General features: G+C 32.6%; 2 protein-coding genes across 6 annotated transcripts; one reads left to right on the top strand and one right to left on the bottom strand.

The window, feature by feature from the left end:
- Positions 1-2,897: 2,897 nt before the first annotated feature.
- Positions 2,898-6,287, top strand: LOC130976050 (serine/threonine-protein kinase WNK8-like). The gene is given in 8 exon segments (XM_057900791.1): positions 2,898-3,402; positions 3,510-3,547; positions 3,643-3,870; positions 3,966-4,186; positions 4,545-4,702; positions 4,784-5,168; positions 5,261-5,977; positions 5,980-6,287. Coding segments are annotated over 8 exon segments (1,842 nt in total). The 5' UTR covers positions 2,898-3,348; the 3' UTR covers positions 6,021-6,287.
- A 3,705-nt stretch (positions 6,288-9,992) lies between these two features.
- On the bottom strand, positions 9,993-17,913 carry LOC130973285 (calcium permeable stress-gated cation channel 1-like). Of its 5 annotated transcripts, none has more exons than XM_057897744.1 (12): positions 17,798-17,913; positions 16,378-16,725; positions 16,130-16,279; positions 15,619-15,754; positions 14,994-15,095; positions 14,019-14,135; positions 13,844-13,924; positions 12,963-13,303; positions 12,623-12,868; positions 11,840-12,164; positions 11,447-11,680; positions 9,993-10,587 (listed from the first exon to the last, which is right to left on the bottom strand). In XM_057897744.1, the coding sequence occupies exons 2-12, from the start codon at positions 16,689-16,691 to the stop codon at positions 10,309-10,311; spliced, it is 2,325 nt and encodes a 774-aa protein (XP_057753727.1). In that variant the 5' UTR covers positions 16,692-16,725; positions 17,798-17,913; the 3' UTR covers positions 9,993-10,308. The 5 variants fall into 5 exon arrangements, with proteins under 5 accessions (XP_057753727.1, XP_057753726.1, XP_057753729.1 ...); XM_057897743.1 differs by having other exon boundaries at positions 17,526-17,858; XM_057897746.1 differs by having other exon boundaries at positions 17,530-17,858.
- Positions 17,914-20,800: the final 2,887 nt, after the last annotated feature.

The raw sequence follows: 20,800 nt of genomic DNA, 5'->3' as shown, positions 1-20,800 counted from the left end.
AAAGAAAATGCAAGAAACGAAAGAAAAGAAGAAGAAGAAGAAGAGGAAGAGGAAGAAGAACGTGCAGCAAGAAGAAAAAAAAGAAGGAGAAAGAGAATGCAAGAAACGAAAGAAAAAGAAGAAGAAGAAGACGAAGAGAAAGAAAAATAGTTTAAAGCGCGTTTTGAGCGTTAGTTTTAATTAGACTAGTAAAACTTACAAGCCTTAATCGCTTGTATGCGAAGAATTTTTCTTCAATTTAAACTCCTGAATATATATGTTAATTGTCTTAAAGTTTCTTGAGGATGTAATAAGGAACAACTCCCTAAATTCAAGGTAGTTCTTTTAAAAAAATAAGGTGATTTGGATGTAGTTTCGTGTCAACTTCAAAGGATAATAAAAAATATTTATGAGGGATTTTGATGTCTATATTAGTAAGAATTTTAATCGATTAAAAGAAAATTAGGATTAAAAAATACTTAAAATGAATGAGATATTTATATAAAAAGTGATGATTTAATCATTATGGTAAAATCTTTTTTCTTGTAATAATGGATTGGTATTCTCCTAATATTTGGAGAGTTATCTTACATAAAAGTAGTTATTAAGTTTATAGATATCTCTTCAGAAGTAGTGGACATACAGGTTGTATCAATTGTGGGTTATGAAATCCGTGGTCCAACTAAGTTGACCAAGTGGACACATTTTGATTATAATTCTATTGTATTGAATAAGAAAGTTTATTAAGCTTCCTTAAAATGGTCTAATATTTTTTTGACTCTATGCTCATTGAAACAAAAAAAAAAAAAAAAAAATTCATCACAATCCTAGTTTCATTTTTTACCTTTCACCTTTTATCTTTCTTTCTTTTTATTATCTGTCGCACCGTCATCCTTGCCATCATCAACGAACCTCAATGCCACTGCCTTTTTTTTCTGTCGTGTTGTTGTTGCTGTGTCATGCCATCCTCGTCAAAAATGTCACGGCTGCGTCACGCTGTTCGTCGTCCATCTTTACCGTCGTGCCTGAACACGCCTGTTATCGTGTCAACGCCGTTTCTTTCATCTCTACTGCTTAGTGCCTCTTCTTTCGATTATTTTGCACCATCGAATTGTACCACTCCAAAAGTTAGTAGATGTTTCTTTTTCGGTTCTGTGGATGTTTCTTTTCTGTTCCGAATTCTAAAATTATATAGAAGGCTTCATAAGAAATTAGATATTTCTTTTATTAGAGATTAGATTTTTCTTTTATTCGGGATTAGAGGTTTCTTTTAGTTATTCTATTTGTCTTTTCTATTCAAAAGTGAATGTTTCTTTTCTCATTCTTTGGATATTTTTTTGGCGGAGGTCGACAATGACAATAGCTTGAGAGAAGTTGAGATGCGATCGCAGAAGTTTACATGAACGAGAACATTGATACGATACAAAAGAGGTATAGACATGATTAGGGATAGTTACTTTACTAATTCTTATTATTCAAAATTTCTTTGTTACTAATTATTCAAATTTTAACTCTTAACAAAATTTAAAATTAATAATTATTAAATAAAATTTTTAAAGTTGACTGATTTAAGCATTTGATCTTATACTTTTTTTAATTGGTCTAATATAAACAATGATTTGAGCACTTGGGTAAATGAAAAATTTTTAAATTTCTGGTTTTAAATTTTTTACTATTAATTTTTATTTTACTCTGATTTATAAAATAAAAGTCATTGAATAAATAAAAAATTTCTACTAATCTATTTATTGTTAATATGACATTTAGCATGAAGAAAATATTTAAAAAGTATTGAGATAAAATTTATGGTATTACGAGTGTTGCTGCTATTTTAGACTCTAAGTATAAAATGGTTGGAGTTGAGTTTTAATTTAAAAAAATGTATTTAGATCCAACAGAATGTTTCAAAGAAGTTGATAGAATTCATCAGTTATGTAATGAGTTGGCTAATGAATACACTCAAAAATTGAGTTTTGTTATGTCACATGATGGTGTTGATATTGGTACAAAAGAAGTTGATGAAAGTGAAAATATAAGTCTATTTGGCGGTGATAATTATATGGTGTATCTTAAAAGAAGAAAAATGATAAGGAATTCATACGTGAATGTTGAGTTTGATCATTATCTCGAAGAGGAAATTCATTCTCCAAATGATCCTAACTTTAATATTTTGAAATGGTGGAAGAACAATTAGATGAAATTTAAAGTTCTTGCAAAAATAGTTAATGATATATATGCTATTCCGGTATCCACTGTTATTTCTGAATCTGATTTTAGTACAAGTCGTTGTGTAATTTTTCCTGATCGCGAAAAATTTAAACAAGACATAATTAAAATTTTGATGTGTAGGTAAAGTTGGTTGTAGGTACTTTTAGAGACTAAAAGTGATCTATTATTTAATTTTTATTTATGTTAATTTTTTTACATAGTACTAATTAATTTGTTAATTATTATCTATTTTAATTTTCAAATTTAAATCTTGATTTACAAATTTTTAATGATAATAAAGCTGTGAAAAATAATCAAAAATAAAAATTAAAGACTCTTTTATATTTAATTTTTTTTAATTTTAAGTTATTTGAACTATTAATTTTGTATGAGTTTTATGTTTATATTTTAATTTATCTATAAATTTTAAATTTGTGCCTTAATTTATATATAAATATATAAAAATTAAAATATTATTTAATTTTTATAAAAGTGAATAAAAGTAGAGCGGATATCTATAAAGACGAGTTAGAATTTTGTAGTTTACTATTCTCAAAAAACAAATAATAATAAAAAAACGATAAGACAAAATTGAATAGGACAAAAACCCACCATACCCCGCATCGTCACCCCTTTACAGAACCTTGCTTGAAACTTTTTTAAGTTTAAAAGTAAAAATAAGCATAGAGTGTTATTGAAGTCAGCTTCAGTCTTCAGGTAACCAGGTCGCAGTTTGAAAGTCAAAATAACCAGATAGCGTTTGCCACTATCGTGTGTGACTTTGCAGCGGTTTGTTCTGAAGATGCAGAAGCTCCATCCATGCCTCAATTTCGGTTCAGTATGATCACCATCATGCCGCTCTCCACTCATCACAATCCCAGTTCCTGCCATTCTGCCATGCAATTTCGATCCCATTCCTCGTCCCCAAATGCCATCGCCATCTCCCTCCTCGGTTACCCATTCCACTTCCGATCGGAGTTCGATTCCTACTCCATTGCTTCCGAGGCTTTCTCTGAACGGATTTCTTCCCTTCCGATCCCAATTATGTGCCTTGTGACCCTTTAATATTAGCCCTAGGGTTCGCCGCACCGGAAAATTAGTAATCGTAACAAGCAGAAAATCAATTGTTGCTGTTTTTATTTTTCGTTTTCCTTTTCCAAAATGGATTCCGAGGGTGGCGTTGTGGAGAAAGATCCAACTGCGCGATATGTACGGGTACGTTTCTTCATTGTTTTCTGTCTTTTTCTGTTTGCTCTATTGGACTTAATTTCTTGGTATATTATATTCAATCTGTCATTTTTACTGGTTTAAATCACTTTCAGTATGATGAATTGTTGGGGAAAGGAGCGTTCAAAACTGTGTATGGATTCCCCTCTCACTTTCTCTCGTTATGCTAATAATTTTTTTTTTAGTTTAAATTTTATTTTTTTTGATGAATTAGTCCTTGTTGTGTAGATATAAGGCGTTTGATGAAGTAGATGGAATAGAAGTGGCGTGGAACCAAGTCAACGTGGAGGATGTTTTGCAATCACCGCAACAATTGGAAAGATTGTACTCTGAGGTTCATTTCCTCAAGTCATTGAAGCACGAGAATATCATCAAATTCTACAATTCTTGGGTCAATGAAAAGTCCCGGACTATCAACATCATCACCGAGTTGTTTACCTCTGGCAGTTTGAGGCAGTGAGTTTTAAGTGATCTTATTGATCTACAGTTATCCTTTTTTTCGGCACTCGATTTCGTAATTGTTTTAAGATATGCTCTTTCTTGATGTTTAGATATAGAAAGAAACACAAGAACATTGATATGAAAGCCATGAAGAATTGGTTGAGGCAGATTCTTCGAGGATTATGCTATCTGCATGGCCATAATCCGCCCATAATTCATAGGGATCTGAAATGTGATAACATCTTCGTCAACGGTAATACGGGACGTGTTAAGATTGGAGATCTTGGATTGGCAGTTGTGATGCAGCAGCCTCTTGCTCAGAGTGTTATAGGTAATAATGTTTGTCCTTGTTAGGGTTGCTTGGATTAAATCGGAATTAGCTATCAACATGATGATGACTAAGACCAGGTTTGGTAAAACTTTGGCGTTTCAAAATAAAAATTACTCAAAAAAATTACAAGTTACAAAAATTTAACATTTAAAATCAATTTAATAGACATAAATATGATAATGAGTAAGAATAGATGTAGATATTCATTATTATATAAAGTTATATTAGACTTTTTTCTAAAACACCTTTAGCTGTTGAAATCTAAAACCACAAGCATACTATCTTTTTAATTTACCAAACACAAAAGCCTGTCCAAAAAATTTTACCAAACCGGGCTCAAGTTGTTAACTTTGTGCAGGCACGCCGGAATTTATGGCACCGGAACTTTATGAAGAACAATATAATGAACTTGTTGACATATATTCTTTTGGCATGTGTGTGTTGGAAATGGTCACCTGTGAATACCCATATAGTGAATGTAGAAATCCGGCACAGATATATAAGAAAGTTACTTCTGTAAGTCTGCATTTATGGTTTTAATGTTACATATGTATCTAATGATTATCTTTAAATTTATCTCACATTGATTACTTTCAGGGTATAAAGCCTGCCGCTCTGGCTAAAGTACATGATTTGAAATTGAGAGAATTTATTGAGAAGTGTCTAGTTCCAGCAGCTATGCGACTGCCGGCGTCTGAACTGTTGAAAGACCCATTCCTTGTTGCTGAAATCCCGAAGGAGATCAATCATGATACACTACTGCAGCTGACTAATCCGCCAATATCTGAGCCTTGTCCTATGGAGACAGACTCAAGCTCCAGGCATACTTCACATGGTTCCTCTGTGAGTAGTATTGAAGAAACTTCCTTAGTTTCAGTGTTCGATCTTCTGCAGGTGACTCAGAAAAACGAATTCCGGTTAAGAGGGGAGAAAACTGCCACCAGTACAATTTCACTTACCCTGCGAATTGCCGATGCATGCGGTAACTGATATTGAGAACTTCTTGTGCTAATCTAATCATGAAGAAAATCACCATAACCCTGAATTCATGCCCTATACTATGCGTTTTTGTAGGTCGAGCAAGGAATATCCATTTTCCGTTTTATACCCATTCTGACACGGCCAATTCAATTGCTGTGGAGATGGTTGAGCACCTGGAACTTGCGAAGGAGGATGTAACTGTGATTGCTGAGCTAATACAAAACATGATTCTGAAGCTCATGCCCAACTGGAAACCTTCCTCTCATTCCTCTCTCAACTTGTCATCTGAAAAAGATCACTTGTACAAGCCTTCGGAAGAACTTCGGAGCTGTGGAACATCAAGTTGCCAGTGGCCATCACTATCAAGTGTTTTTGATACAAAAGCAATTCAAGATGATTCTGTTCGCTTACATCATGATGGAGAAAATCATTATATACAAGAATCTGTTATGTCAGAGATTTCATCAGAGTATGGGACTACATTTGCTTTAGATTCGAAGAGTGAAGAGCATGATAGCTTTAGTATGGACGGATGCTGCAAAGGATCCAATGGCTTAAATACCAATTCAGATGCCGGGTTCTGTGCTCAAGATGATAATGAACAATCAGAGAAATCAGCAGGCGTTATCAATTCACAATGCAGTGCATTCGAAAACTTTGACGTGTCAAGTATATGTTCTGTTGCTCTAGCCGGCATAGATAATTCAAACGAGCTACAGCTGGAGCTTGAGGCAATAGAAACGCAGTATCACCAATGTTTTCGTGAGCTCGTGAAGATGAGGGAGGACGCCATAGAAAACGCCAAAAGGAGGTGGATTACAAGGAAGAAAATATCAGTTATGTGATGCACTAAGATGATTTTGTCCCGGGTTTTTTTTTACCCTGTATTTTTTTAAGAGTATAGTGATAGTTAGGTACTGAAAATTTCGACTTCGGACTAATTAGTTCCTACAAAAAAAAAAAAGGTACCAATTTAGTCTTTTATGATAGCAAATAGTGGATATATAATGTCCTTCTATCAATTCATCGCTTAAAATTTAAGGGTGGTGTTTATATATATCGTTAATAACTTTAACGTATCTATTTATGGAAGATGGCTATGTAGATAAGAATTTTTGAAGTGAAATTTTATCTGTTTTGGTAGGATTTCTAATAAATAAAGAGCAATTAATAAATGTTATATGAAAATTTAAAAAATAATAAATACATTACTGTCTAAAATTATATTGTTTCTATGCTCATGCGGTAGCAATGGGACACACACCATCGTAAATAATAAAATATATGGATAATTTTATTTCGTTTTGCACCATCCATTGACGGAAGGATATATATGTCTACTGTTTACTATCGTGTAAGACCTACTTGATACTTTTTTTTATTCTTCAAGAGTTAATTAATCTAAGATTGAAATAATTGAGGATCTAATTGTCAATTTACTGGTGGCGAGAAGCGAACAGATACGAGAATGGAAGGATATATATGTCTACTGTTTACTATCGTGTAAGACCTATTTGATACTTTTTTTTTCTTCTTCAAGAGTTAATTAATCCAAGATTGAAATAATTGAGGATCTAATTGTCAATTTACTGGTGGCGAGAAGTGAACAGATACGAGTGGTGACTGGCGGTGAACAGCGAGCAGAGATGACGAAGACGAGACCAATGAGTGAGACGCTGTTGCTATGTGTATCTGTTCTTATGCTTGACCACAAGGAAGAAAGCGAGCCACCGCAAAGCACAGACCGATGAGATGACGCTGAGGAGACAACAGTGAAGGTGCAGGGACGACAAAGAGTGGGTTTAGGCAAGGTGACAGAGGTGAAGGTGCACGAACGACGCAACGTCGATAGGGGAGATAGACGACAAAGGAACTGATGGACGTAGAAGACTCGGTGACGAGATGGCAACTGTGCGGTATTGGTGACAACGGCTCTGAGAAGATTGAGTTCCACTGCCGTTTTAGGAAGAGTGCATTGAGAGTGTGAGGAAGTACGTTGGGGAAGGGGGATTGAGGTTCAAAGGGGAAAAGGAGGGGGATTAGGGTTCATAAGGGGGGATTTTGGATTTTTCAAGTTGGACTGGATAATTAATTAAAAATTCTACATTGAATTTTTCGATGGCCATCTCAGCATTATTCTCGTTGAAAATGTGCTCTGGCGAGATCAAGACTACGCTTGTCAAATTTTAAAATCATTTAAGGACTATTTGTCAATAACAAAAGTCAAATACTATTTTGTCAGTGTCAGAATTTTTCAAGTACTGATTTGGTATTTACCTCTTTTACTTTTTATCAAATTTTTTAATGCGGCAAAAAAGGACTCACTCAACCTAATTCATCCATATCATAGTGTGGGAATTGAATCGAATGGAATCACTCAATCTTCTACCCAATTTCCTAATACAATAAGAGATGAACTCATTCAACCTCAATTGTCTATACTATAGTTTTATCACAAAACTAAAAAAGAGATTTTTCACACATGTAATCACTCTATGATAGCTACAATAGTTTAAGTGGTATTTATAATCTTTATTAACTTAAAATAAAAAAAATATAAATCCATTAACTTAAAACTCAATCTAATAACTAAATAAATAAAATCAAAATATATAAAATTAAAATAAAAATTTTAGTATTTAAAAATATAAACTAATAACTACCAAATAATACTTGAACTTTTCGTATCACAAATATTTAAAATAAGTATCATTCTCCTCCTTTTCAAAAAAAAAAATGTCGTCAAATCTTATAGTTGAAAAAAATAATCATAAAAAGACATACAAAGAAGATATTTTTTTTCTCTTTTTTTTGTGTTTATTTTTGGTATTGATTATTGTTCTTTTTTAACCCGAAAAAACGTCAATACTATTGCTCAATGAATTTTTTTATTTAAATCATTTTTTTTGGTAAATAATAATAATAATAATAATAATAATAATAATAATAATAATAATAATAAAATACGAGAAGAGGGGAAAAAATGAACAAGGATGAACAATAAAAAGACGCATAATAGTTAAAAAAGAGAAGAATAAATTAAATAAATAAAAATTTAATTATTCTATTAAGTTCCTATAATTTTATTAAATTTACTATTAAATCTTTATATTTTTTTAGTTGATCTCTGTACTAAATTTACCGAATTGCTGCTCCTTTGCTTTCAATTATTTTTCTTTTAAGTTCTTTATTTTCTTCATTTTTATACATTTTTCATACCTCTGAAGAGTATTTGAGGTAACAAGATCTAAATTTTTAGATCAGTTGTTATACGAGTCGTTCTTACTTTTTAATTTTTAGTTTGATGGGATGTTACATATCCATGTAACCATATAATCAAGTTGATCCCAATACTAAAAAAATCTAATACCATTAAATGAAATGTAAAATATACGCACCCAACACAGACGAAATCGCTTTTGTCCAACGCTTCTTCTCCCCTACACTTCTTCTTCTCCTGCACTTCTTCTTCTTCTTCCTCTTCGCGTTCCTCTTTCTCCTCATTTTTTGCGTTCCTTCTTCTTCACGTGTTTTGTCCTTATCGTCATTCTTTTGTTGTTGTTGTTGCTGTATTTTTTTTGTCTTTTTCTCCTTCTCTCTGGTGAAGAAACAGTAGAAGGTGAGGAAGAAGAGTTTTGAATAGTGCAGAAGAAACCGAACACAGTACTCATGGTGAATCGAACACAATACAATTGTATAGTACTGAGTGAACGAACCTTGAATGCTAAATCCTGAACCCTGAACCCTAGACTCCTAAATCCTAAACCCTCAACCATAAACACGGTGACCGAAATTAATACACGGGGCGAACCGAAAGTTTGAAACACACTGAACCCCTGTACATTGAACCCTGAACCCATAAACCCTAAACCTTAAAACACTAAACCCTGAAATCCTATCGTCATTCTTTTGTTGTTGCTGCTGTATTTTTTGTCTTTTCCTTCTCTCTATGGTGAAGAAGCAGTAGAAGGTGAGGAAGAAGAGTTTTGAATAGTGCAAAATGAACCGAACACAGTACTCATGGTGAACCGAACATAGTACCCATAGTGAACCGAATACAATACAATTGTATAGTATTGAGTGAACGAAACATAATCCATTATATAAAATCAAATTTAAATAGCTTTCTGCAGAATGAAGTGAACACAATACTCATGGTAAAACAATTGTATAATACTGAGTGAACGAAACATAATCCATTATATAAAATCAAATTCAAATAACTCTGCCTACAATTTACATATTATCAATTAAATTCAATTCAATTCAGTACACCTCCGTCCATTTAATTCAATCCAAATTTGCAATTGAATTCTATTCAATTCGATTCAAAATTGAATAATCCAAACTTTGTCAGTTTGATTCGTTTCAGAAGAGTAATCCAAATCGCTCTCCTGATTTGAAATTGAGTCATTTATTGTTTCGATTCAGAAGTGCAGATCGAAGAAGAAAACGAAGAAGAATAAGAAGAATATAAATGCAACATAATCAGATTGAAATAAGAAAACGAGAAGATGAACGTGACCATAGAAGAACAACAAAGACAATGCAGATCAATAAGGAAGAACACAAGCAGAGAAGAAGGAGGAGGAGGAAGAGGTTTACATTGCAGCAGAAAGGTTACGTTGAGCAAAATTTTAAGTTGCAACACATTATATGTAGCGCGTGTATAACAAACGAGTGAGAGGGTGGAAGACGCGTGTGTGGAGGAAATTACTTGATTAACAACCATGTAAAAAATACATTGATACAGAGCTTTTCTAAGGTTGGGGTTTGAAGAATGAATATTTTGCAAATATTTATTCAAATAGTAGAGATACAGTACTTTCTATGATTAATAAGTACAAATATAATTTATTATTTAACATTCGCTAAAGAATACAAGGTATTAAGAAAGTGCTAAACAACTTAATGACAAGAAATTCTGAAGTTTGGATACTATATAGGTTTTTCCAACTTCTACAATTGCGGTGCTGTTTTGTTCTACAAAGCAAGCAAATTTGCTTGCTATTTACGCAACAAAACCTGAAATACATTACATTTCGACCTACTTTTTCTACAAGAGATTACCATCTTACTCAACAAAACGCCTAATGTACAATTGGTGATGACATTTCTGATTCCTTGGACCATTCACTGATTCAGGGTTCATTTTGGATGCCATCACCGGCAAACGGGGATTGAGGCGGAGACGATGTGCCGCTGATTCTACTCGGCAACGGCGTGTGCCTTTGTGAGTGCCGCTTTGTGCGCACTGTCATACTCTCAGTTTCCCAGTTGTTGCTAAACGTATCGTCATCGTCATCCTCGTCGTCCATGCTGTCCTTAAAAACTGGGTGTATGTAAGCATTATGTAGATAGCCTTTCAGGTTCAGGTGAGGTTCTGTTGCTTTTTCTAATGTATCTTTCATCATTGCTTCCTATTGTAAAATTATTGCACACACAAGAAGGAAAATTAGCATTTCATCAAATGGCAAACTTGTAGATCTCAATTCACTAACTAGAATATTTGATGAGTTCGAATCAGTTCTGTAGTTACATTAAGTACTTGTTTAGGTGTCATTAAGTTGATAAAAAGAGATTTTGTTTTTCAACGAAAAAGATCTTTTTTCATTTTTTAGCGTGTTTGACAAATTTCTAATAATAAAAGTAAAAATACTAGAAAAATAAAAAAAACATTTGTGAAGTTACTATTCACATCTTTTTTAAAAAGATAATTTTTTAAAAAAAAATTGTTTACATAATAAATAAACAGAGAAATACTTTTATATATACTTAAACATAATTGATAGATAAAAAAATCTTTTTGTATGAAATATCCACTTTTTTATAAGATCTTTTAAAAAAAGATAACTCGAAAAAAAAATTTCTTAAAAACTCACCTATCAAACCATAAATAATAAAAAAATAGAAATTTTACATGTTAATGAATAATGTATTTCATAAAATTTAAGAAAATATCAAATTATAGTAGTGTCAAAGGAAATTTACTTATTCGAAGGAAGAAGTGATGAGTAAGACTATTAAAGCATTTCACTACTCACCAAAATAACCATCTATCATGATATATAATTTCCCTCAAATTTTATTAGTTGACAACATAAAATTGTTTTACATTATATCATTGGTTAGACATTGATCACAACATATTAAAAACAATTACCTCCCAATGATTTTATGGAGTTCTAATAAATGATCAGTCAATAATAGAAACAATGACTTCACCATCAGTGATACACTGGAAATAAATACTAAGTAAAAGGAACAAATAAACATTACCTGTAATGGAAACTTAACAAATGCAGGTTCGAAACGGCCTTTGCAGTACCGATAAAACCATATGGTCAGTATTGGAAGCACAATGAGAAAAGGCGTCGACGAAGCAGCCTTTTTTGTTGTGAGGAGTCCCATCAGAACTATCTGTGACACTGTCAATGCAATCACAATACGGCCATGGACATCAGGCCAGAATTGTGCACCACTCTCATACTCCTGATTATAAACATTGATGATCTACAATTGGAAGAGATATCTTTGTCTTAATATATCAGAAAGACAGTGTATATATTACAATATAAAATTTCATGTTAATTTGTTTGCAGTCTTAATTAACTATTAATATCACAGAAATCATGAACAGATATAAAACTTCGGTTATCAACGATTCGATACCTGATGACGGAAAACTACATAGGCAAGTCCAAAGAAAATGATTATGAAGGGAAGTACAGCAGGTGTAACTGCAGCATATACTAGCCCCAACAGAAAGTACAATTGTATTCGGGGCTCTCCCGTGTTGAAACCGATACTTCCAGGATCCATGGCCTCTTCCCTGTCCTTCTCGGTTTTAACCAAGAAGACGTTCTTCAAGTGATAAAAAATAAGTGGCTTCAACATCAAAACCTCTGCAGCTATACTAGCCCATCCATCAACCATGATATAAGTTATAAAGAAAGTTGCTTTTAAAGGAATCGCAGTGCCAATTGTTATAGGATATCTGCCAGAAAAAATGTAGCAAGTGTTTAATGTTACCGACATATGCTAATGCAATATAAGTATACGAGCTTTAACAATTAGGTAAGGGAAATTATTGACCAAGACTATTAAAATCCACGAGTAACCATGAAATAATAGAGTAAACAGTAACTAAGCTGATGAGGGAGAGTATATTACTCTTATGTGATGTATCTTACATGAGAGGAATATTAGCATCTATTTATCTTTGAGACTCTTTGATGTGACATGGTTATATCCTGATTTCTAACTAAGATTATTTCACGGTGAACAACACAACACAAAACAATGATTCTCAAATAGCAGGTGTGTTTACAGAAGCAAGAAACGCCTATTTCATATAATGAGAAGTAATCTAATATATTGACCAAAGACATGTTTATCTTACTTGCAATATAAAAATTAACTTGCAAAGAAAAACTTTTATTATGAATGTCTTACTGATTGGCTGGCTGGTGAACGAAAGACTTCAGCTGTTGAAATGCGGATCCAGTGAGTACGTTCCCAAGAAATATATTCACAAAATTGAACAGATAATATCTAGAAGCTGATCTCCTTTCAAGAGATGATATAGATCCAAAGCCTTCAAATTTGGACATGATCATCAGTATTGTGGGAAGAAAGATTAAGAAAAGCTTCAACACGATCCCAGGTAGAAAACCTTGAATGAATGACTTAATGAAAGGGCTGCACAAAGATGTAAGTTTGTATAAGTAAATTCAATCGAATAGTGATGTGAGAGATTATGTTTTCAGAGGTCCAAGTATGAGATTAGACTCACACAGTAACAAGTGGCTTCAACCATGGTGCAGTCTTTTCGATTCCCTCAATACTTGCAAGTGCTTGAACAAATGCTATTGGGATCATGAAAAAGAAAGTGAGGAAGAAGAAAGCAACAGCCATGATTAACCTCCTGACAGAGAGGGAAAAGTATGGAATTGGCAGGTTTCGCCAATATACATCTCGTGGCTCTGGAGCCCATTCAGTCAACCAGAGTGTTGGGTTTCTAGTTTGTTGAGTTTGAGCACATACAGCGGCACCCCATCGTGTTTTAAATGAAACAAATGCCGCAGGCATGACAGATTTTGGATCATCTGTGACTTTTTTCCTCTCTGAAGCTATCTGCAAGGAGTGATCAACTAAAATTACACTAACCACAAACTCAATACTTTGAGAAAGAAAAACTAACCAATAAAATCACATTTAGAATTGACCATAATTTCTTCATATATCGGTTTTGTCATGATACCACTTTTTCCAAAAGCTTAAACTAATAAGAAGGGGCAACATGAATTGTTATACCTCTAACAAAGTTCAAGTGAAATTGAGTTGCACAAGGTCATTAGTTCAATTCTTTCAGAGTTAATTTGCGCAAATTCAAGTTAACAATCAGAAAGGTAGCAAACTATACAAAAGAGAGAAAAGCTACAACCAAAACAGCTTAAAAACAGAATGAAGCAGATGTATATGTTACAAGGAAAACATACAATAATTTATGTTGTCATTATACTAGTACAGAATATGCTGTAGCTTATTATGCGAACTAGGAAAAACTAAAATCAGATTCTCATTTTATAAGCATGAAGAATTTGTATATCAACAAACTATTGTCGTTACTAAATTTCGACAAAAGTAAAACAAAGTAGAAAGAGAAACACATACTTCTTCTGACAACTTGTCAATTTCAGTGGTATGATAATCAATGGCATCCACTTTCTTCCCCCAAAGACCAAGGAAACCAGTCTGGTACAATGATAGAAGAGAAAGCCAAATATAAGAAATTCCCAAGAGAGTTTTGATCCAAAGTTTAGAGCATATCAATTTACAACCAAAATACCTTCATTTCGGGTCTTTCAGAAGTTCTTTCAAGTTTATTTCGATAATAGACAAGCCAGTTCTGCAGTTTCTTCTTCTTCTTGACCAACTTTGCAAGTGTGTTTGCATCATATATAACCTGAATACATAACAGACAAATTGCCACATACATATCATTTCTATCATAAATTGAGTGCAATGATGTCATGTAATTAGACATTTAACTGATTTTTCTATCCCATAAGAAATCTGATCCACCGATAGAGCAACACTTGGGTACCCTTATTTATGAAGGTATTGGTAGTTTGGTACCACTTTTATAATCAGGGGTTAAGATCAATTCAGAAGTTTAACATATCTTAAAATATTAGTAACTTGAGTTTATTAGACATATAACAAATCCTGAACCACAAATAAAAAGAGTACCTGTACCCTTGAATTTTATGGGTGTATCTGAGATGCTCCCTAATAATGTAGTCACAGTTAATTTAAAAAAGAAAATTAAATTCAATTCACATTGTCAAACACTGTAAGAGGCCATCTTATGGCAGTTGGAAGTCCAGACATTGATTGTAGTAAAGGTTGAATTCCAACCAAAAGAAACCCGCCTAATGCACATCTATTAAAAAAGAACGAGATAAATGAACAAATATCATCAAATTCTCTTGGTCCCAAAAATTATAGCAACCTTTAGCTTTGATCCCTTGAAAACTCAAATTTGGTCCCTTATTATTTTCTTTTTTTTTAACATCTCCACATTTGGTACACGATCTTAACTTACTATTTTGAGTGATATGTGGCAGTTAAAGATACACACACATTGCAATGTTGATGCGGATCACTTCGTTACCTCATCACTAAATAGGAAGTTATTGTTGACGATAAGTAGTGGTACTGGTAAAAACATAAAGATTGAAACCGTAGCCCAAAAAGGGCTAACAGCATATTTAAAACAACAATAAAAATGATCATTCTTGAAGTACCCTGGAAAACCAACCTGGTGTGTAAGATAGTGACCTGGATGATTCACCATAAAAAAGTGCTCGACAAGCTCACTTACAGATTCATCAGGATCTGGTGGAATATTTCTAACAAGAACCTGACAATAATATATTTTATGTAAGCAAAATACACATGAAAGATCGTGTATGACAATTTAGACTACAGCTGTAATTTCTTGAACTTTAAGTATCAACATGCCTAAGAGCAGCAGAAATCTGTTTCATTAAAACCTTGTTTTGTACCTGTCATGTTGTATTTTAAGCAATTTATTTTTATTGCTCTCTACTCATTTTTTTTGCTTCTTTCTTGTATTCCTTTCCCACCAATAAAGGCCAAAAAAGAGAAAAGGATCACCATTGACTTTGCTTATTAATTGAACATTAAGCTACTGACATTATAGATGAAAATAATTAACTTGCACCAGTAATCAAAACCAAAAAAAAAAAAAAAAAAACCTAAGACCACCAAATGCAGCAAAACCAAATCTGGTCTCTTGGGTTGAGATCTAACAATTATAGTACCACCTAGAACACATGATATAAAATCAGAATTCCATTGCTTCATATCCAAAGATGATAAAGTAGTAACACATAAAACAATTGCTCAGAAAATTTATTTACTGTGAATTGATCAGGACGACGTTTCTCTGTTGCGAGGAATTCCAGCCTCATTGATGCAACTTTCTCATATTCCTTTAGCAATATATAGCAGACCCAAAAGGTAAATGCATAAGCCATTACTATGTGTCCCCAAAACCTGAGGCAATGTACAAAATTTTAATAGAGCACCAAACATGGCATCATATCAGGAATGATTATAATTTAGGTATGCACAAAGTTACTCTGCAACTTCAACAAGTAAGATTGTGCACAAAAAACAGAATTAGCAATAATTTGAACGGAGATTCGAGGACTAAGTGATGCTACCTCAGGATTAAATATAGGGATTACGATGGAAGAAAGGGTAATTTTGATATCTCCACATAAAAGATTCAAAGAAATTGAGGTATGCATTGAACATAAGGTTGCACTAGTTGAATATTAAACCTCAGGGATGGTTTAATACAATTTACTTAACAACATCAAGAAGGACTAGCAGAAATGTAATAATACTGAATGGTTGATACGAAACCTTTCGGATCGACTGTGGACATTTGAAACAGAGAGTTTATCAATATCACTGGAAGTTATGTTCTTAGCTCCTTCTAGACCACTACTAGTCCAATTGACAGGAACCAGAACAATCCAAGCCAGGAATGCTATGGGAACAAATATCTTAAGCCTGAAAAAAAGAAAACATAAAAACAGAAAATATCATAACTATAATATGCTTTGCTGAAATAGTGTATATATTCACAGAAATACAGAATTGTGCATTACCCTAACAGGTATATTCGCAAGTAAACAACGGAGTCCAATCCAGCATGGTCAATAAGCTCAGGTTCTGGCATTCTAAGTGCTTCTGGCATCCAATTCAAAAATCCAAGATATGCTCTCCAATCAAGGTTGACAAACTTGCGCACAAATACCCCTCCATGTACAGGGTCTGTTCTCAAACCCTTCAGATACCATTTTGGGAAGTATACACGGTCATTGAAAGGTTGAAGCCTCAAAATAGCAAAAGCCAAAAAGAAAAGAAATGCACTGCCAATGTTTATGGCAGCTGCAACCCCAATATCTCCAAGTGTAGTCATTTTATTTCTTTTAGCAGAACGAATGCATGCCTTCCTGAGATGAAAGTAAGAAAATGAATATTTGATAAAAAAAAAAAAAAGGGTTAGATTCATACCAAACACAAATCTAGTCCAAATTCATGGTAAACTAGCAGAAGGTCCTGACTTCCACTATCCAATAAGATTATATACAATGTTAAAATTTCGAAACTTAAGCATTCATCGCCATGACATCAAGTAAAACTTGAATAAAAGTTTTTCACATTGACAATACCTTTAAGAGCAAGCATTTAAAAATGAAAATTCATCAAAAAGAATGGCATATTAGTCCTCCTTCATATGTACATGAACAGAATTTTGCAGAAGAACTATTCTGTCGCCTTTTTCTCAAATTCTGAGGGTCAAATTTATAATTCTAAAACCTTCAGACATAACTTTTTGGATTGCAAAAAAACTCAGGTGCAGTCAACTTCACGTGAAGTTGATAGTTGAGAGCCGTTAAATGGTTTGACTAATTTCACTAAATTTTCAACTAACACTCTCCACTATCAACTTCACGTGAAATTGACTGTACCTGAGTTTTCACCAACATAGATTGAGAGTTTGCACCAATTCATAACAAACAATTACGATTGGATTCAATTATAATACCAAAAGCAAAACAAAGAAACTTCATCAAGTCAATCCATCTAGGTCACAAACATTCCACTCGAATAATAAACATAAGAGTTTCAATCGTACTCAAGCATTTCATAGTGCTAGTCCTAACAAATATTAAAATTTACAAAAAAGAAAAAACCAATTCCAAGAGTTTCAATTCGAAGATTCCAGAAAATAATAAGAATGAAGGAGTACAAACACAACGGCCAGTTCCGAGAAGAGCAGAGAGATGAAGACGCAGAGAACAACGAAAGGATGTGATTTGAGTTCGGATGGCTTTAAAACCAAACGAAGCAACAACCTTTATTATTATTTTTTTTTATTTGTTTTGCAGCGAAACTTACTCACACACGCGACTACTGAGTTCAAAAAATGACGAGGCTAGAACTAGAGATTTAATTGAGAGAAGAAGAAGAAGAAGGTCCTCGTGGTTTCTGGAAGAGGCAGTTGCGGCTGTTGGTTCTTACCTTGTGGTAATGCGCTTACAGTTAGTTGAAGAGCACAGAGAATGAGTGAGCGAGTGGTGTTGGTGTTTTGTGTGTAGACCTTTCTCAATTATTCAAAGTCATGATATAGTCTTTTTTTATTTTGGGAAATAAAGTCAATTTAGATTGAGTTTTTGATATGATAGCGTTGTTGTCGGATACTTTCAAGTTAACAAAAAATTTTAGTAAGATATTTTAATTTTGGTAAAAATTCATAGCAGTTGACTTTATGTACAGTTGATAATTGAGAGCCGTTAAATAATTTGACTAATTTGATTAAGGTGAAAATTCAGGTGCAGTCGATTTTATGTGAAGTTGATATCTAAAAGTCGTTAGATAAAAATTTAGTTAAATCAGTCAAGTCATCTAACTGAAAGCACGTGAAGTCGACTGAACCTGAACTTCCATATTTAATTAAATTTTCATCTATCGACTTTCAGTTATTAATTTTACATAAAGTTAACTGCACCTAAATTTTCGTTTTAATTTTTAAAAAATTTTCATTATTAAATGATTTTTTAAAATTTTATTTCGTTAGATAAAATAATTTTCATATCATTATATTTGTCAATATAAAAAATTAATATAAAGTTTTTTAAAAATTTTAAGAATTATTATATGTTTTATTAAATAATAATAATTGATTTGTCTAAAATTTTTGCCAAAATTTGACATAAAAGTTAATATATTTAATAAAATAAAAATAAAAAGTTAATTTTAAAATTAAAATCTGTTGAAAATTAAATTTTTTAACTAAAAGATTTTTGAGAATTGATTTAAGATATTATTTTATATTTAAATAAAACATCATAGAAATATATGTAATGTAATTACTAAAATTAAATAAAATATTTTAAAATCAAAATTTCAATTACAATATTTAGATTTCTTACATCTAAAATACATTAAAGTTTAAATATATATATATATAATTATATATTGTTCAAAGATTCAAACCCCATCTAAAATTAAATAAAATATCTGGAGGTATCAGACAAGACAAGTACGATGGAGCCACATATCAAAAGAATGTAAGTATTAAATTTAAGAGTGAATTAAACATTTAAACCAAATGTAATGCGACGGTGAATTCGGTGGAATTAATTAATTAATTAAATAAATAGAAAAATATTAAAAGATGAGGTGGCGAAACGTAGAGCAAGTAAACCCGTACCGCGTATCCGTGTGGATTATGCGTTGGCTGCGCAGGACGCTAGCACCTTTTTTTTAATTCTTTTTTATTTTTTAATCAAAGAAGGAACGGTTGGCAGTTTGGATAAGAAAACTTTTTTTTTTGGTTCGAAGTTAGATAATTCTATTAATGGAAGGAAAAAAATATATAGGTACACGTATATGAAATAAGTAAAAAAAATAGAAGATTTCTAATGCTTTACTATAAAAATAATATTATATAATAATCTAATAAAAAAAATAAAAATAAAGTAAGGTACATATTAATTAGGGATCGAAAATTTGTTGAAATTTTTTTTTTACAATTTTAAAGTTAATATTATTATCTCTTTTATATTATATATTATCAAAGATGAACTTATTTTTAATTTTTCATAAAGACCAACTCAAAATTATCATCATTATCTTTTGAGAGGAGCTGTTTTGTTTAGTATGTAAGATCCCATTCTCAAATTTCACGCAACATATAAATCACAAATCAGAATCTTTGGCCCCGTTTCTAGCAGCTAATAAATTCATTTTTAAATAAATCTCTTTTGATTTCTCACAATGAAAGATACAATGATTAATTATTTCTAGAAATTATAAGCATTTTCGGTAGATGGGTTGAATCGATAGGATGCGATGATGAAACTTTTGTAACACTGAAAGCTTTTCATGGAAGCTTTATTAGAGAAAAATCTTAAACTTTATTGGGATTTTCAACTTCCACAATTTTCGCCACAAATTTCATTGTCTCATAATCTCTAGACAAAATTCAATGGGAGTATGCGAGAACCATAACACGGTACCCAGTACTCACTTCATACAAACCACTTTTACTAAGGGCCCAATAAATTTTATCTTCTCCACCCCCAATTGTTGTTGCTAGCACACGCTAACTAGTGCCCTAAAAAATGCTTCTAATTAGAGTTTGATTCCACAAACCATTAGAAAGTATTAAGTCTTTTACCATTAATAGTGGTTGATTTTGCAGATTGAAAATTTCAGATGGAGGAACAAAACAAGGATGTGGAGGAGCAAGCCAAGGATCGTTGAAGATGCGGATACTGGATCCATCACCAACTCGCCAAACCAGCCCCTTTTCAACAACCTTATATCCTTTCAACATGCTTTGCCATCTCGTCGAAGGAACTACTCTGATCTCTGTATTTATTATAGAACTGTATCGAAATATTTATCTTTGAGGAGTCTAGATAGGAGTGATTGTGGTTAAGAGACAATTTTTTAACATTGTTTTGCTAATAGCGCCAAATTCTGAGCCCTTAGGTGCTTAAAACCTAATCCACCTTCTAATTTCGGTCTTGTCATAGTATCCCAACTAACCATTCGCTATGTACCTTTTTGACCCACTAAATTTGGGAGAGAATATTGTGAATCTCCCTAATTAAAGTGTCAGAAAGACGAAAACATGATAATGAATAAATTGGGATAGTCTCCCCAACAACTTTAATTAGAACATGTTTGTCTACAGAGGAGATAAGTTTTTTTTTCATCCTTGAACTCGTGTCCTCACCTTGTCCTTGATTTCTTTGAAGGTGGACTTTTTTTTATTTTTTGACTGTAGATGGAAGACCCAAATATTTATCATGTGCACCAATATGAGCAATTTTTTATTTTTGAGCCAGTAGTAATCGAACAACAGGAGGAGTATTATTACTAAAGGATAGAGCTAATTTATGCAAACTAACTTTTTGGCCATTAAACCCCTCGTATGACTGAAGAAGACTGAGAATATTTTCACAACTGTTTTCTAACGCTTTACAAAAAAAGATTTAGTCATTCGCAAATAAT

This window comes from Arachis stenosperma, chromosome 4 (genome assembly GCF_014773155.1).
Source record: "Arachis stenosperma cultivar V10309 chromosome 4, arast.V10309.gnm1.PFL2, whole genome shotgun sequence".
NCBI lineage: Eukaryota > Viridiplantae > Streptophyta > Magnoliopsida > Fabales > Fabaceae > Arachis > Arachis stenosperma.
Note: the sequence above shows the minus strand (reverse complement) of the source record. Positions and strands in the feature narration are given on the sequence as shown.

Coding starts and splice junctions, on each gene's coding strand:
- LOC130973285 (XM_057897744.1), bottom strand. CDS start 16,691: ATGACTACACTTGGAGATATTGGGGTTGCAGCTGCCATAAACATTGGC. Junction 13,304..13,843: donor TTGACAAGTTGTCAGAAGAA/GTATGTGTTTCT, acceptor CACTCCTTGCAG/ATAGCTTCAGAGAGGAAAAA. Junction 10,588..11,446: donor TTGTTAAGTTTCCATTACAG/GTAATGTTTATT, acceptor ATTTTACAATAG/GAAGCAATGATGAAAGATAC.